The 16,642-nt window shown below is 43.8% G+C and overlaps 1 protein-coding gene across 1 annotated transcript in view; it reads left to right on the top strand.

The window, feature by feature from the left end:
- The window catches only part of Ptpn9 (protein tyrosine phosphatase non-receptor type 9), a 75,220-nt gene extending 66,498 nt beyond the window's left edge, over positions 1–8,722 (top strand). The window contains exons 10-13 of the mRNA XM_050119420.1: positions 2,012–2,090; positions 3,207–3,357; positions 5,637–5,844; positions 6,893–8,722. Coding sequence (XP_049975377.1) covers positions 2,012–2,090; positions 3,207–3,357; positions 5,637–5,844; positions 6,893–7,107 — 653 coding nt within the window. The 3' untranslated portion in view covers positions 7,108–8,722. The remainder of the gene's footprint in view (positions 1–2,011; positions 2,091–3,206; positions 3,358–5,636; positions 5,845–6,892) is intronic.
- The last annotated feature ends 7,920 nt before the right edge of the window (positions 8,723–16,642 follow it).

Here is a 16,642-nt window from a genome sequence, read left to right as displayed (position 1 = left end):
TATGTTGTTAACTATTTTATTTGCCTGTATCTTTAAGCCTACATAGAAAAGGTCTTAGAGATGCTGCAAAATGTTAGTGTTCTCACTGGATCTAGGAGTTAATGAATGATTTTTATCTTCACTTTCTAAATATATCACAACAGATATGCATTACTATAATATGAACATCAAGAAGGCAATAAAACACGTTTCCGCATCTCCCAGCCCCAGCCTTTTCTAAATGCTCCTACTTGTGCTTCTCACACATTTGATCTCCCAGCTCTTCCCCACTGCTGGTGGTCAAGCCTAGGCCTTCACATGGACCAGCAGGTGTTCTCCCGCTGACCCACATGCACTCCCATGCACTTGGTTTTCCACATTCAGACCGTGAGCAGTGGCTAAGTAAGGGTGATGCCAGCTGGAGACAGGCGTAGGATTATACGTTCAGGAACAGCCTGTGCTGCACAATGAGACAAAAGACCCTAGAACCAAAACTATTGTTGGAACTGGGACATCTGAGCAGTCAGAATATCTGATAAACCAGATATAAAATCCAAGGTAGGTAGATAGAGGGACTAAACTTTCTTAAAGGCTCAAGAAAAAGATTTAGAAGAAAAAGGTAAGTTACCCAAATTAGGATCTCCCACATACTTGGTTTTCCAGACAGGGTTCACTGTAGTTTTAGAGCCTGGCCTGCAACTAGCTCTTGTAGACCAGGTTGGCCTTGAACTCACAGAGATCCACTGCCTCTGTCTCCCGAGTGCTGGGATTAAAGGCGCCCGGCTTTCCTTCATACTTTTGAATCTGGTAATTGAACCCAGAGCTTTGAGCATACTAAGCATAAGCTCTACCACTAAGCTACACTACTGCCTTCTCTCTATCCTGAGATGAGATCATTTGAAATTCCTTTCCTTCTTATTTTTATTGTGTGTGTGTGATGTATGTATTTTGCCTGCATTTGTGCCTGTGTACTACATATATGCATTGACTACAGAAGTCAGAAGAGGGCATCAGATCCTCTGAAATTGGAGTGGTTGTGAGCCAATGTGGGTACCAGGAACTGATCCTGGATCCTCTGAAAGAAGAGTTAGTGCTCTTAACCACTGAGCCATCTCTCCAGTGAAATAAAGCATTTTGTCCATTTCCCTCCCTCCCTCCCTCCCTCTTCTACCCTCCCCCCTTTTCTCTCCCAACTACCTACCCAGCAATCATCCATCCATCCAGCTATCTATCTATCTGAGTCTGGCTTTGTAGGCTAGGCTGGTGCTCCTCCCACCTCTTTTCTCTGTTTTTGTTTTTGTTTTACATGTATGAGTGTTTTGCCTGCATGCTTGTATGTGCATGCATGCTGTGACCATGGATGCCAGAAGGCAGTTGTCAGATCCCTGAAACTAGAGGGATGGATGGTGGTGAGTCACCAAGTGGTTCTGTTGCCAGGCACTTGTTATCCCAGCACTAGGTGGCAGAGATAGGAGGATTTCTGGGGCTCAGGGGCTATCCAACCTACCCTAATTTTTTAAATTTTGTATATGTATGTTTGTATGTGGATGTGTGCATGTGAATGCAGGTTCCTGTGGATGCCAGAAAAGGGCATTGGATCCCTTGGAGGTGGAGTTACACACTGAGATACCTGATGTATGTTCTGGGAACTGAATTTAGGACTTCTGCAAGAACAGCATGAGTTTTCAACTGCTGAGCCATCTCTCCAGCCCTATGTCTCTAATACTCATACTGAGGTGTTATGGTTGGCGTGAGAACCTCTCTGAAAAAATCAAAGATAAAAGTAGGAAGTCTGTGGTGGCTCATATGAATACTTGTAATTGCAGCACTTGGGAGGGGAGGCCAGAGGAACAGGAGTTCTGGGTCATGCTGGAGTACAGCGTGTGTCTGAGTCTAGGAGAGACCCTCTCTCAGAAAAACAGCAACAATGGAAAGAAAAGCAGGGAGCTTACATCTGTGCTTTGGAGTTACTATTTGGAAGAAAGACAGACGCGTCTCTTAAGAGTCTGTTCTTCGTCTTCTTTCATTCCAGGCCCTTTGGAGAATACCTATCGTGACTTCTGGCTCATGGTTTGGGAGCAAAAAGTTTTGGTGATTGTAATGACCACCCGGTAAGTTAGTCTTTTTTCCATACCCTCCCTGCCTTTACCCTGACCCTGAGTGACTAGGGAAGCCATGGCATATTACTTGTTGACATGCTGAGGTCTGGTGGAGAAAGAGATAGCCTTGTAGATATTTAATCCCTAATTCTAGGGACCCAGTGCTCGCTACAGCCGCCCTGGGGTCCTGGCCTTATTCACTGGAGGAAGCGCTGTGAAGCAGAAGGCTGACTCAAGAGGGAAGATGCTTCTGTCTGCTGGATCCCCAGTCCCTTTGCTTTTCATTTCCTGCTTTCTTCAATTGCTTCCTCTTCCTTCATTTCTCTTCATTCAAGAGGGAACAGGAGGGAGGGGAACATGAGGCAGGAAGTTCTGAATCAAGAGTTCTTGAAATTTGGCGATTCTGCCAGATTTAAAGAATTTAATATTTTATTAGTTTCATCATTAGTTATAATCTATTTTAGATGGGGAAGAACAAAAAGATGATGGCTGGGCAGTATGCCTTTAATTCCAGCACTTGTGAGGCCTAGGGTGGCAAGTCGCTGTATTTAAGGCCAGCCTGGTCTACAAAGAGAGTTCCAGGATGGCCAGAGCTACACAGAGAGACCCATTCTCAAATAGAGAAAGAAAGAAAGAAAGGAAGGAAAAGATGTTTGCTCAGTTCCCTTCCTCAGGGCCCTGTTAATAGCCACCTGTAGTTAAGAGAAATATCACCTCAGAGTATTCTGAGGCCACTGAGAAATCACGGTGAGGTGAAGTCTGTGGACCTCCTAGTCACTTCCAGGACTTGTCTTCCCCAGTGCTGTGTCAGTTCCTTAGTGGAGAAGAAACTGAGCAGTGGCTTAGGTCTGGTCCTCACTCTGTTTTTGCTTCTTTATCCCAGGTAAGTGAGATGATAGAGTTAATGCACCATGCATGTCTGCCAACCGGACATGTGTAGGGACTTTAGCTGTTTATCATCTGTTTAGAATGGAGAGATTTCATTCTTTTTCTGCTGAGCATCAGTGACAGACTTCAGGAGCTTTGCAGATCACATGACATTGCTGCCTAGGAGCTCAGCAGTTTGTGGTAGGAAGAAGCTTTTTGCTAGTTGAAGAGTGAAACTTAACTTGCTCTGTTTGTCTTCAGCTTCGAGGAAGGCGGAAGGAGAAAATGTGGACAGTACTGGCCTTTAGAAAAAGACTCTCGGATCCGATTTGGATTCCTCACGGTGACTAATCTAGGAGTGGAGAACATGAACCATTATAAGAAAACAACTCTAGAAATTCACAACACAGAGGTAAATGAAGCTTTCTCTTTTCTCACTTTCGTAAAACTAGGGAAGCTCCTTTAAAGAGGTTCTTGTTGAGGGTGATGATGCATACTTTTAATCAACACTTGGCAAGAAAAGGCAGGTGGATAGCTGTGAGTTCAAAGTCAGCCTGGCCTATACGGTGAGTTCCGGGCCATCCAGGGCTACATATTGAGTTCCGGTCTCAACAAAACAAAAACAAAAAAAGAAAATTTCTCAAGAGAATAGACAGGATTTTAAGGAGGTTATAAACTTTTTTTTTTTTTTTTCTGTAAACAAGTTAAAGATATTCAGCTGAGCAGCCAGTTATGTGGTGTATGCTTTTAACCCCACACTCCAGAGACAGGGGCAGCTGGATCTCTTATGAGTTTAAGGCCAGCCTGGTCTACATAGTAAGTTCCAAGCCAGTACTTGGAACACAAACCCACCCACCTTCCAAACTAATGTAGCCATCATCTCAATACAAGAGTGGCATTAAAGAGAAATTAAACTTTCAACGTTAGGAATCTGGGTCTTAAGCCATGCTTATTATCCTACTCTGCAGGAGGCTGAGGCAGGATTATAAATTGAAAATAGCCTGGACTACACAATATGGATCTTGTCTTAGAAAACTACAATAAGGAACTAGAGTGATGCTGCCTTAGCTGTTAGAGTCCTTGCTACTCAAGCGTGAGAATGAGAGTTCAGATCATGGTACCCATGCATCAGTTGGGAGTCCCATGCATACCTGTAAACAGTTCTGATGGATGTGGGGACAAGAGGATTCCTGGGCTTTCTGGCTTATAGCCTAGCTGAGAATAGATGTGCTCCAGGTTGAGAAAGAACTCTGCCTCAAAGGAACAGGCAGAAAGTGTGAGAGGAGGACACCTGATGTTCTTCTTGGGCTTGCATGTGTACATATGCACACATGTACATACACTCAAACATAAATGTATACTCATGAAGGAATGGAGTAAGTCAGTAAGTGGATAAATATGTTGGTTTTATTTTGAGACAATGTCTCTTACTATGTAACCTTAGCTGGCCTAGAGCTCACTATATAGATAGACCAGTCTGGGCTCAAATTCACAGAAATCCTTCTGCTTGCCTCTGTCTCCCACATTCTGGGATTTAGAGGTGTGTCCTACCGTGCCTGACAATTTTTTTTAAGCAAGATTTTTTTTTTAAAGATTTATTTATTTATTATGTGTACAGTATTCTCAGTGCTCTGCTTACAGGCCAGAAGAGGGCACCAGATCTCAATACAGATGGCTGGGAGCCACCATGTGGTTGCTGGGAGTTGAACTCAGGACCTTTGGAAGAGCAGGAGGTGCTCTTAATCACTGAGCCATCTCTCCAGCCCCCAAGATTTTTTTTTTTGATACTATAATTTAATTACATTTCTCCCTTTCTTTTCTTCCCTCCAAACCTTCCCTGTTCTCCTTCAAATGCATAGCTTTTTTTCTTACTGTTACTGCATGAATATACGTATTTGTGTGTGCATACATACATATATATATTGTATGTGTAAATATATATGTGTGTGTATATATATATTCTTAAATATAACCTGTTGAGTCCATATAACTACTGTATTATTTTTGCAGAACTGACTGTTTGGCACTGAACAACTAGTTGGTGTGCTGTTCCTAGGGAATACCACTTCTCTGGCTGGAAGACTTTTTTTTTTTTTTTTTTTTTTTTGGTTTTTTCGAGACAGGGTTTTTCTATGGTTTTGGAGCCTGTCCTGGAACTAGCTCTTTTGTAGACCAGGCTGGTCTCAAACTCACAGAGATCCGCCTGCCTCTGCCTCCTTAGTGCTGGGATTAAAGGTGTGTGCCACCACTGTCTGGCCTAAAATACTTCTATTTTTTTTAAGGTTTATTTTATTTATTATGTATACAGTGTTCTGCCTGAATGTATGTCTGCAATGCAGTCCAAAAGAGGGTACCAGAATGTAGTATAGATGGTTGTGAGCCACCATGTGGTTGCTGGGAATTGAACTCAGCACCTCTGGTAGAGCAGTCAGTGCTCTAAACCTCTGAGCCATTTCTCCAGCCCTCTTTTTTTTTTAAACTACAAAAATAAACAAGAAAAATAAACACTGTCCTTCGGGTTTGGGGTAGAGAAGCAGCTGTGATGAAAGGTGAGACCAGAAGACAGGAGCCTTGTTGATACGAATGCTAAGGTGTTAAGAACCTGGAAAAGCCCAGGATAGTCAGAGTAAATAGGGATGATAGCATTAACTTTTGCTTCTTCTTCTTTTCTTTTCTTTTTTTTAATTTAAGGAGCGGCAGAAACGCCAGGTGACCCACTTCCAGTTCCTGAGCTGGCCAGATTATGGTGTCCCTTCCTCAGCAGCTTCCCTCATTGACTTTCTGAGAGTGGTCAGAAACCAGCAGAGCCTGGCTGTTGGCAGCCTGGGAGCACGGTCCAAAGGGCAGTACCCCGAGCCACCCATTGTGGTACATTGCAGTGCAGGCATTGGCAGGACAGGTACTGTACCTCTTACACTGCTGGCAGTGGGGGTAAAGAGGAGGAACTAGAAGCCTGGGGCATGTCTGTGATTGGAGAAAGAACTCATTCATTCCCTTAGTGGCAAACTGCGTTGATAATCACTCTTCAATGTTCTTTTGTATTTTTTATGCTGGGGATACTGTTTGCCAAAATATATAATTTATGAACCACGTTCTTAGAGTTGTTTTATACATTCTATCATCAGTGATCTTCTGACCTTGTCAACTCTGTCATCACCATGATTATGGTTCCCAGAGGGATTAGCTGGCCCTCTCCTGGGGGCCGCTTTTCCCTTTGCTGGTCTTATCTTTCCCTTCCTCCCCCTCCTCCCCCCCCCCCCCCAGACAGGGTTTCTCTGTGGCTTTGGAGCCTGTCCTGGAACTAGCTCTGTAGACCAGGCTGGTCTCGAACTCACAGAGATCCACCTGTCTCTGCTTCCCGAGTGCTGGGATTAAAGGCGTGCACCACCACCGTCCGGCCTCTCCTCCTCTTTTTTGTTGTTTCTTTGAGACCACATCTTACTATGAAGTCCAGTCTGACCTGGAATTTACAGCAATCCTTTTGCCTTAGCTTCCCCAATCATGGGATTCTAAGCTTGTATCATCTTGCTTGACTTCTGTGTTATTCCTAATGGATCTGGTTAACAGCTCTGGCTTAATAAAATGTGTGCTGACTTGACAAGGTCAGAGGTCCCCTGGGGAAGAAAATCAAGAAAAATCTATTTGTGGTAGACCCCTGGAGAGCACAAGCTCTGGAAATCGGGTGTGGAAGTACTGTTGCTCTGTCTGGTATTGAAGCAGGAAGTTCATCTTCAACACCTATCTACTTACTCTTCTTGTTCCTCCCATGTATGTCCTGAGAGACAGGAGACTCTGGCCTTTAGCACATCCTGTGATACTATTAGACTTAAGTCCTCCTGCCATCAGACCCTTACCTTTGAATTCATTCATCCAGTTTTGCAAGCTGTTTCGGTAAAAGGAAGAATATGGGGAAGTACACTCATATGACTATTTCCTTCCTTCTTCAGGTACCTTCTGCTCACTGGACATCTGCCTGGCACAGCTGGAGGAGCTTGGCACCCTTAATGTGTTCCAGACAGTGTCGCGCATGAGGACACAGAGGGCCTTCAGTATCCAGACCCCTGAGCAGTACTACTTTTGCTACAAGGCCATTCTGGAATTTGCAGAGAAGGAAGGAATGGTTCCCTCTGGTCACAGCCTGTTGGCCATGGAGGGTCAGTAGCTGTTCCACGAGTTTCCACCTGCTGGCCAGCCTTCCTTAAACGACCCTGGACACCGCTGAGCCTATGGGTTGCCATCAGCTAGGCTGAAGCCATGGATCAACCTCTTTCTTGTGTCTCCCAGCGCACATGTGCACGCAAGGCAGCCTTTCCCTTTGGCTAGATAAATGTGGTGAAATTGCCACTAGAAAGGGCCAGCAGCAATGTGTTCTTTATTCCTAGCACCCGCTATTGAACTGTGCCTTACTAAAACCAAATTGTGGCTATTGATTTTTGCCAGGGTCCCTGAGGTAAGTGGGGAAGGAACCCCCATCTCCCAATGCCATTCTTCTAGAAGTCTCCTCCTTCCCTTTGCTAGGATTTGACAGGGAGGTTTGGTGAGCATTCATCTTCCTGCCCAGAGAGCTTGACCAAGTTACATATTCTAGAGAATATCCCGAGTGCCAAGCACGTTTATACATAGGGCGTGTATTCCAGTCTTTTCTGTCCTTCTGTGTGTGTGCGCGTGTACGTATGTGCACTTATGTGTATGGATCCATATGTATGTGTGTATATAATATATACTGTATGTGATAATATGGTTGTATTCTATAAATACATATACACACAGATACTCTTTGTAGATGTTCCTGGGGCTTCAACTCACAGTTGAGCATTCTTTGCTTCTTGGACCTTGCTGACTAGTCTGAACTAGCTGGGATTGGGGATCATGCTCCTGTTGTCAGACAGCAGAGTGATAGAAGACAACACATACTTTTTTCCCAGCCACAGGCTCCTCTTCCTTAATGACATCTTTCCCTTTGGACTCAATGCTTGTTGGAGCCAAAAATACTGACGACGGTAACACTGGTTCACTTTAGCATGGGTTGTCCTCCATCTAACAAATTTTCTGTTTACCTTGCTGATTTGGGGAACAGACCTCCACTGTGATTCCAGACTCTGTCTTACTTACCCCAGCAATGGGGTCCAAGGCTAGAGATGAATTTACAGAGCTGCCAGAGCCAAAAGTAATCGGTACGAAATCTTAAAAGAAAGGAGAATCCTGGAGTGACCGAGAGGAACCTACCATGAAACTCCCTTCCTGGGAGGACAAGCTGGGGCCCCTTTTTCTTTCATTGAAAGACCCTTTCTTTGTGTAACTCTTCCTAGTCGACTGAGATGCCCAGTTCTCCTTGCCTGCTAGCCTGCCAGATCCTAGACCTCAAACTAGATGTGTTCTATGTCCTTATAAAGTATAATAATCCCCTTGGCTGGATGAGGTAGTTCCTTGCAATCACTGGTCCCCTACCCATCCAGCTTGATCCTGTCTTTTCCCAGTCTGATTCGCCAGGAATAGAATCAAGAGTTCTCAACACTCAGTGTTCACACAAAACTCCACTGAGCCCCCCTAAATCTTCCCCTACTCCAGATGATGAGGTTGGCAGCTGGTCAGACCCAATAATTTTATACTGTAATAAGATCTTTGAATGTGTATATTCTTATTTTTTACAATCATTTCATTTTGTATTTAACATCAATGGACTGAGTCAGATTCAGTAAATAATTGTAATGTTCATATTCAATATCTTATAGTGGTACAGTTTTGTATTTACATATAAATATACCAACATGATTAAACCCTTTTAGCTTCATCAATTTAGCACTCTGGGGTTGGGAAGGTGGTTCTGGACAGATGGGGTGGCAGGGAGGGATCCAAAGCTTCACCATCTGAGATCCAGTTCTGAGAAGCACCTGCCATGTCTGTGGCTATGGCCTTACCTTTCAACAAAGGTACCAGTACCAACTGAATGCTTGTTGCATGGCAATCTTAGTGCTAATTGCTTTGTTTGTACGTTATTTCACTGAAACTTCATAATTCTAGTGAATATCCTGTCCCTTCTACACACCCTTCTCCCGTTTCTTCAGCATTGGGATTACGGACATGTGCTAATTCATCAGTCTTTCACTGAGTTATAAATGAGAAATATATACATATATATATATATGTATAATGATATAATAATATAATGCATAAGTGAGAACAGTGGGGTCCAGAGGAATACAGTGATTTGGTTTAAAACTGTAACCCAAACAAATGAAGTCTCTTGATTTACCAGAGACAGAATGGTGCTTGTCTTTGTTGTTGTTCCCCTTTTAGAGTAAGTATCATTGTTTTTAAAACTATAGGACAGTTCATGGTTTTGTTTCGTTTGAGACAGGAACTTACCAAGTTCAAGGACAGCAATTCTACCTCTGTTTCCCCAGGGCTGGGCTAATAAGGCCTACACTGCCTCACTCAGTTTAGGGAAATTTTTTTTTAAATAAAAATTTATTTATTAGGTATACAATATTCTGTCTGTATGCCTGAAGGGCAGAAGAGGGCGCCAGACCTCTTTACAGATGGTTGTGAGCCACCATGTGGTTGCTGGGAATTGAACTCAGGATCTTTGGAAGAGCAGGCAATGCTCTTAACCTCTGAGCCATCTCTCCAGCCCCTGTAGGGACTCTCTTCATATCATGTGCTTTCTAGCTGTTAGCCAGTGACAGCCTTCCCCCTTGGAGTAGCTGTGGCCTGCAATATGCAAATATTAGGGTGTTGTAAATAACAGGAATAACAAACAACATTTAATGGAAACCAACGTATTTTAGGTCCTGTTCAGAGTACTCTGTAGATACTAACACACTCTCAACAACTGCTTGAAGATAGGTGCTGATAGAAGAAAACAAGCCTTAACAATAAAAAGTCTGGAATAGGTAATTTAGAACTCTTATTTGTTCAAACTTGCTGTAACTTTGCCCTGTAAATTGCTCAATTCAAGGTTGTGCACTAGTTCCTAGGTGCAAATTCCTGGGCCCACCCAGTTGGTGGTTGAGTGAATAAACGATGACCTAGGCTTTTGAATTGTTATTTAACTCATGTCTCAGATTCTGGGCACAACCAATGATATCTCCTGAGTATTCAGTAAAATTCCCGAGAGAAAAGAGTTCAGTAGTTTTCCCAAACTGCTATTATGCAAAGTGCTATCTTTATTATTATTGAAATTTTTAATAAATTTTTGGTGTTTTTTAAATTTTATTTATTTTTTTCATTTTTCAGTTTTTCGGGACAGAGTTTCTCTGTAGCTTTGGAGCCTGTTCTGTAACTAGCTCTTGCAGACCAGGCTGGCCACAAACTCACAGAGATCCATCTGCCTGCCTCTGCCTCCTGAGTGCTGGGATTAAAGGCGTGTGCCACCACCGCCCGGCTTGACCGTCTATATGCTGGGATTTCAGGAGACTTGCCACCGTACCCAGCTGTTTGTAGCATTTGCCAGTGTGAGCCTACCTGTGATAGGGTTTTTGTTTTTTAGGTTTTGTTTGTTTGAGACAGGGTTTCTTTATAGAGCTCATGCTGTCCTGGAACACAGCTCCATCTGTGTGCCTCCCAAATGTTGGGTTGAAAGGAGTGTGCAACACACCTGGCTTGGTAGTAGGCATCAAAGGAACCTTTAAGGAAGAGAAGCCCAGAAGGTCATCATACAGGAGACAGGGAATAAAGCTAGGGAAATGTGTCCACGGAGTAATGAAACATTGTGGGCTTATGCAGACTTCTGATTGGATTATCCCTACCCCCCCACCCCCAACATTTCTATGGCTGTGCTCTGTATTGCTTCTTTCATTACAGTCAGAATGATGTTGAAGTGACCCTAGCACCTTCAGTCTAAGGAGATCTGCTACTGCCAGTGTCTGTTAGAATGTACTAGTCAATGGGTCTGAGTGGGGGAGTGGAAGAGGTTGGGTGCGTGTGGCATGTGGACTATGTAGTATCACAACCCCAGAAGAATTGGCTTTTGCTCATAAAAGGGGGCATCCAGTCTCCGGGGCAGCCCCAACTGCAGGAACTTGCAAATTAATGTGACCTGAGAGAGGTGAGCAGTAAGATTAAGGTGGATGCATTGATTAAACAGAAAGGTTTTCCTAGAATGACTGAGATCTTTAGTGGTTCCAAGGGTTTTAACCTCCTCAATCCAACCAAGTCCTAGCGTCCTTCTTTAAATGGGACTACTTTAGACAATCACATACTATGGGTCCACTGACCCTAAAGGCCTAGTTTGTTGGAATTATCAGACTCTTTCTTTGGCTAGATCCCCCACTTTAGCTCCCCAAGTTTCTCTTATTCCCAAAGACCCCTCTTTCAAACTCTTGCCATTTCCTTACATTCCCTCAGTTCTTTTCTACTTGGCCCCCAAGTTGGATAGAAAGTAGGTTAAGAGCCAGGTTTGGTGGTGTGTATCTTTAATCCTAGCACTGAGAAGGCAAAGGCAGGCAGATCTCTATTGAGTTTGAGGCCTGCCTGGTCTGCATTGCAAGTTCCTAGATAACCAAGGTTACATACAGAGACCCTGTCTTAAAACATAAAATAAAAGGAAAGAAGTAGGAGGAGGAAGATATACCCTTGAATCTCCAGCCTTTTTGTCTTCCCTGTTGCTCCCTGTGGTATGACAGGTGTCTGAGAGCCAGAGTTAACTTGCCAAGCATCCTAGGTCTTCTAATTTCTGTCTTAGATTTGTCTTTGGCCTGGGTCACTGTCCATAGGTGAAAGCAGAAGGTCTGCCAGCCAGGGAGTCAGACTTTTTGGGGGGAGCTATCGTTCCAATAATTAGCCATCAAACAATTTTTGCATTACGCTATCTGTACTTAATTGCTGAGGGAATCTCCATCTGCTTCTTAGCCATGGCCGTTATAGTGCCTTTTCCCCGTTTCAGTTAAACTGGCCATACTGAAGTGTCAGACTCAAGCTTTTCAGGCTAAAGCCCTGGAGGATATAGCACCACACTAGACTCTCTAAGGAAGATAGGTTTTGGTTTTTTGAGACAGGGTTTCTCTGTGTAGCTTTTAGAGCCTGTCCCGGAACTAGCTCTGTAGACAGGCTGGTCTCAAACTCACAGAGATCCACCTGCCTCTACCAAGTGCTGGGAGTAACGGGGGGCACCATCACCGACCGGCTCCACCTGGCTCTTTATTTAACAAGGCACAGCACTCAGGATATAGAGGCAGATGGATCTCCGTGAGTTCGAGTCCAGCCTGGTCTACAAGAGCTAATTCTAAGACAGCTAGGACTGTTACACAGAGAAACCCTATCTTGCAAAACAAAACAAAACTGAACAGTTTAAAGTAGTTGATATGTTCATGATGGTTACTGGGACTCTGATGATTATAGTCACTAAAGGCCCCCTCACTCCAGGCTGACTTCCCTGTGCTTGTATACCATATTAAATTCTTGTTTTCCAATCTACTGCAGAATTTTGTCTTAAAACCTTCAAGTCTAGGCAGATACAGAGCAGAGCAAAGGTCAGCCAGTTCATCTAGTGACATCTCTTCATTTACTTCCTGACTTAAGTACATATCCTTGCAGGGGCTGTCTGGGAGGAAACTTGAGGCAATGGGGAAGGAATATGGATAGTGCTTAGGCTGCCTTCACTTCAGGGTACCTTTTTCTTTGATAGTGGGCTTCTCAGAGTTTATGTGAGCAGAGGAACCTGTTGTTTTAATAAAAAAGGTACCAGCCACCAATCTGTCTATAAAACAGCGCCAGATAAACTTGGGGAATATACTATTACTACATCTGCCTTCCTGATTTAGGATAATAGTGGCCCTGGGTAAACTCGTGTTCAGTGAAGAGAAGACATTTCCAGGTTGTGAGTAACCTCAGTTTTTAAGCCCACTAAGAAATCCCAACCGGAGCCAGAGAGATGGCTCAGTGATTAAGAGCACTGACTGCTATTCCAGAGGACCTGGGTTCAGTTCCCAGCACCCACGTGGCATCTAACAACTGTCTGTAGCTCCAAGATCTGATACCCTCTCATAGACATATATGTAGGCAAAACACCAATGCACATAAAAATAAATAATAATAGAAATTCCAACTTTCCAATAAAAAATACTGTAGTATATGCCACTGAAGATGAGAGTTTTTTCTTTGAGGTAGCAATGCAAGGACTTTGCAGTTAATTGACCAGGAGAGGAGCGTTGTAACATTGAAAAAGGAAGAAAAAGTGAAGGACTCATGAGTGGAGGCTAGACATACTTAATTTAAATTTCCTAAAATACTACAGCCCACTGTAGTACAGAACCTTACTAATCAAAGATACATGATTTGCTTAAATAATCTAGCTATAAGGTGGTTAAACTTTGTTTGTTTTAATTTTTTCTCTGTAGCTTTGGGGCCTTTCCCAGAACTAGCTCTTGTAGACCAGACTGGCCTCGAACTATTAGAGATCCACCTGCCTCTGCCTCTGGAGTGCTGGGATTAAAGGTGTGCCACCACCACCTGCTGCTAGCTCACATTTTTGAAACAGAATGAGCTAAGCACATCTGTGTTACAAGTGCTCACATTTGCATTACTAGCTCTGAGGACTCAGGAGGCTTGGGTACGATCATCATGGATTTTAGGCCAGCGGGGCTATGTGAAACCCTTTCTCAAAAAATAAGGTGTGTTGTGGGGAGGGGAGGGACTTGAGAGACAGTCAAGTTTTTGTCCCACAAGAACGAAGCCAAGTTCAATTTCCTGCACCCATGGAAATCAACATGGGTGGCATAAGCTTTTAATTCCAGCAACAGGGAAGAGAAGGTAGGCCAGAGACACTGGTGTGTGAAGGAGTTCCTTTTTCTGAATGAGCGTTTGTACGTCATGTCCATGAAGTAGATGGAGGGTAACAGTTTTAAATATATATGTTTTGAATTGAAGACTCATGTCTGTATGTGGCTGGGAGACAAATCTTATTTTTCTAGAACTATTTGGTGACAAAGTGCTGTTAGAATTAGAATCCTCTCAAGGGAGCAGGCAGGGTTTCTCTCTAAAGGGCCTAACTTGGATGGTACCCTGAATGTGTGCAGAGACAGCGTATGGGGGAGTGAACAGACTCAGGATTTGGACTTGGATAAACTTGCCTTGGCGACTTCCTGTAGGCAAGTCCCTCATCTATAATTAAGGATAATGGTGTCTAACTCAGAAAACTTCTAGAGTATTTCACACAAACACATCCCAAAGTGGTTTTCCAAAGAGGACACTCGCCCAGATCATTCAATTCACTACTAGAGGAGTGAGAAACCGGTAGCATCTTTGGCACATTCAGGGGTTAATGTCCACAGAGTACTCAGTCAGAAAGTCACTGGGTCCCTTCCAGGGGTCCCTTGACTGCATTGAATATTGAGACCCCCCTCAGAGGTGAATTAGATAAGGTGGTTGTCTTTTCAAAGACCTTAGTGTACAGGGTGTTCAGAAGGGTGTGAATATCAGCCATTTCTTTCTCCACAATGAAGGTGGAGAGATGGAGAGATGTCTCATCGGTAAGAGCACTTTCTGTACAAGCAGGAGGACATGAATTAAATTTCCCGTCCCATGTAAAAAGTCCAGCATGGCAAACCTTTAATCCCAGTTCTAGGATAGTCAGGGCTACACAGAGTACAAACAAACAAAAGCCCAGTATGGGATTTTTTTTTTTTTTTGGACAGGGTTTGTTTGTAGCTTTGGAGCATATCCTGGAACTTGCTCTATTGACCAGCCTGGCCTCGAACTCATGGAAATCTGTCTCTGCCTCCCGAATGCTGGGATTAAAAGTGTGTGCCACCCATGCCCAGCTTCTAGTATGGTTTTAACATGCCTATCTGTAATCCAAGAGCTGGGGGGTAGCAGGAGAATCACTGGGGCTTGCTGGCCACCAACCTAGCTCTAGATTCAGGGAAAACTTTGCCTCAACAGAATAAGGCAGAGGTTAATAGTAGGACACTTGACATCCTTCAAAATATGCACTGGCATATTTGGTTGCATACAGCACACATACACATAGGTGTGCATGTGTGTACACACTAACTACAGTATGACACTTGCTGTCCAGGATAACAGTCAAATGCCTTGGCTTCTGGCCTCCCCTGATATTCAGGATCTTACTAGGCAATAATGGTATTGATCATCATACCAGGAAAAGAACTGTAATCCTTAGAGGAGCCTGACCCACACATAAGCATGGACTAAATGGGAGCCAACATAAATGGGACTTAGCTTTTCTGAGTAGTGTTCTCTCCGTAATACCACTGTGTTTCAACTCATTAACACTCTTCAGCCAAAAGTTGATCTTCATCCTAGGATTGAACTTGACTTCCATGGTTGTTGGTCTCACACTGAACCCATTGTTCTTATCACCTGGCCTTTCCTCGCTTACTTGGTTCTTTCCAGTTACCACTCACGTTCCAGTCCCCATATACAAGGTGGAATGACCACAGCCCTTCACTTTGGTACTTCTTCCTGCCTGCTCTGTCACCCTCAGTGACAGCTTTCCACATGGACTCTGAGTAAGGGAAGAATCTTTACATTATCTCCCTCATTTTCCTGGGAACAGAATCCCTGAAAATACGAAGAGATTTTCTTGAGCATAACACTACCAATCACTGGCTATGGTGACCCTCTCTCAAAGGCCACTGACTACCTCTTCTGTTACCTACACTGAAACCTACTTCTTTGAGATTTTCTCAAATATGGCTTTTTTTTTTTTTTTTTTTTTTTTTTTTTTGAGACAGGGTTTCTCTGTAGCTTTGGATCCTCTCTGTAGATCCTTTCTACAAACTCACTCTGTAGCCCTGACTGGTCTTGAACTCACAGAGGTTCAGCTGCCTCTTTTCCAGAGTGCTGGGATAAAGGCATGTGCCACCACCACCCAGCTAAATATGGTAGCCTAAGATGGCTTTGGACTCAAGGTCTTCTTTCCTTTGCCTCCTAATTGATGCAATTACAGCCATTTGTCATCATACCAAGCTTGGTAAAGCTCTTGTGAGGAACTCAGGTATTGGAAGTTGTCTAACTGGCAGAGCACTCTTTCCTGTCCATATACTACTCCCTCTCTTCAGTGCCTAACAAAACACACGTTTCTTGGGGTTGGGCTGGAGCTCATTTGGAAGAGTGCTTGCCTAGCATGCATGAAGCCCTGGGTTTGATTTCCAGCACCATAGAAAAACCAATGGTGTGCTCAGCTGTAATCCAAGTACTTAGGGAGGTTGAGGCAGTAGAAGTTAATGTCATCTGCTATGACTTTGGGATCAGTCTGGGCTCCACGAGACCCTGTCTGCAAAACAGAAAAAGGAAACAACAATAAAAATAGTTCTTTTCTTTCTTTTTTTTTTAAATCATCCCTGCTATATGAAAAAATAGTTCTTGCTCATACTGCTGTGCCATGGTTCTGCTCAGCTTTTTTTTTTTTTTTAGTTTTTCGAGACAGGGTTTCTCTGTAGCTTTGGAGCCTATCCTGGCACTAGCTCTTGTAGACCAGACTGGCCTCGAACTCACAGAGATCCACCTGCCTCTGCCTCCCGAGTGCTGGGATTAAAGGCGTGTGCCACCACCGCCCGGCTATCTGCTCAGCTCTTGAACACATAGTGATACATAGCAAGTGAGACAGGTAAGGAGTTTCAACCGAGGGCAGTTGAAAGTGAGAAGAATTTTCTGGATTGCGTGGGGAGGAGGCGGAGGAGGAGGAGGAGGAGGAGGAGGAGGAGGAGGAGGAGGAGGAGGAGGAGGAGGAGGAG

This window comes from Alexandromys fortis, unplaced genomic scaffold, assembly GCF_014885135.2.
Source record: "Alexandromys fortis isolate MF-2015 unplaced genomic scaffold, M_Fortis_MF-2015_v1.1 scaffold_167, whole genome shotgun sequence".
NCBI classification, from domain to species: domain Eukaryota; kingdom Metazoa; phylum Chordata; class Mammalia; order Rodentia; family Cricetidae; genus Alexandromys; species Alexandromys fortis.
The sequence above is the reverse complement of the archived record's forward strand: the minus strand, read 5'-3'. Positions and strand labels throughout refer to the sequence as shown.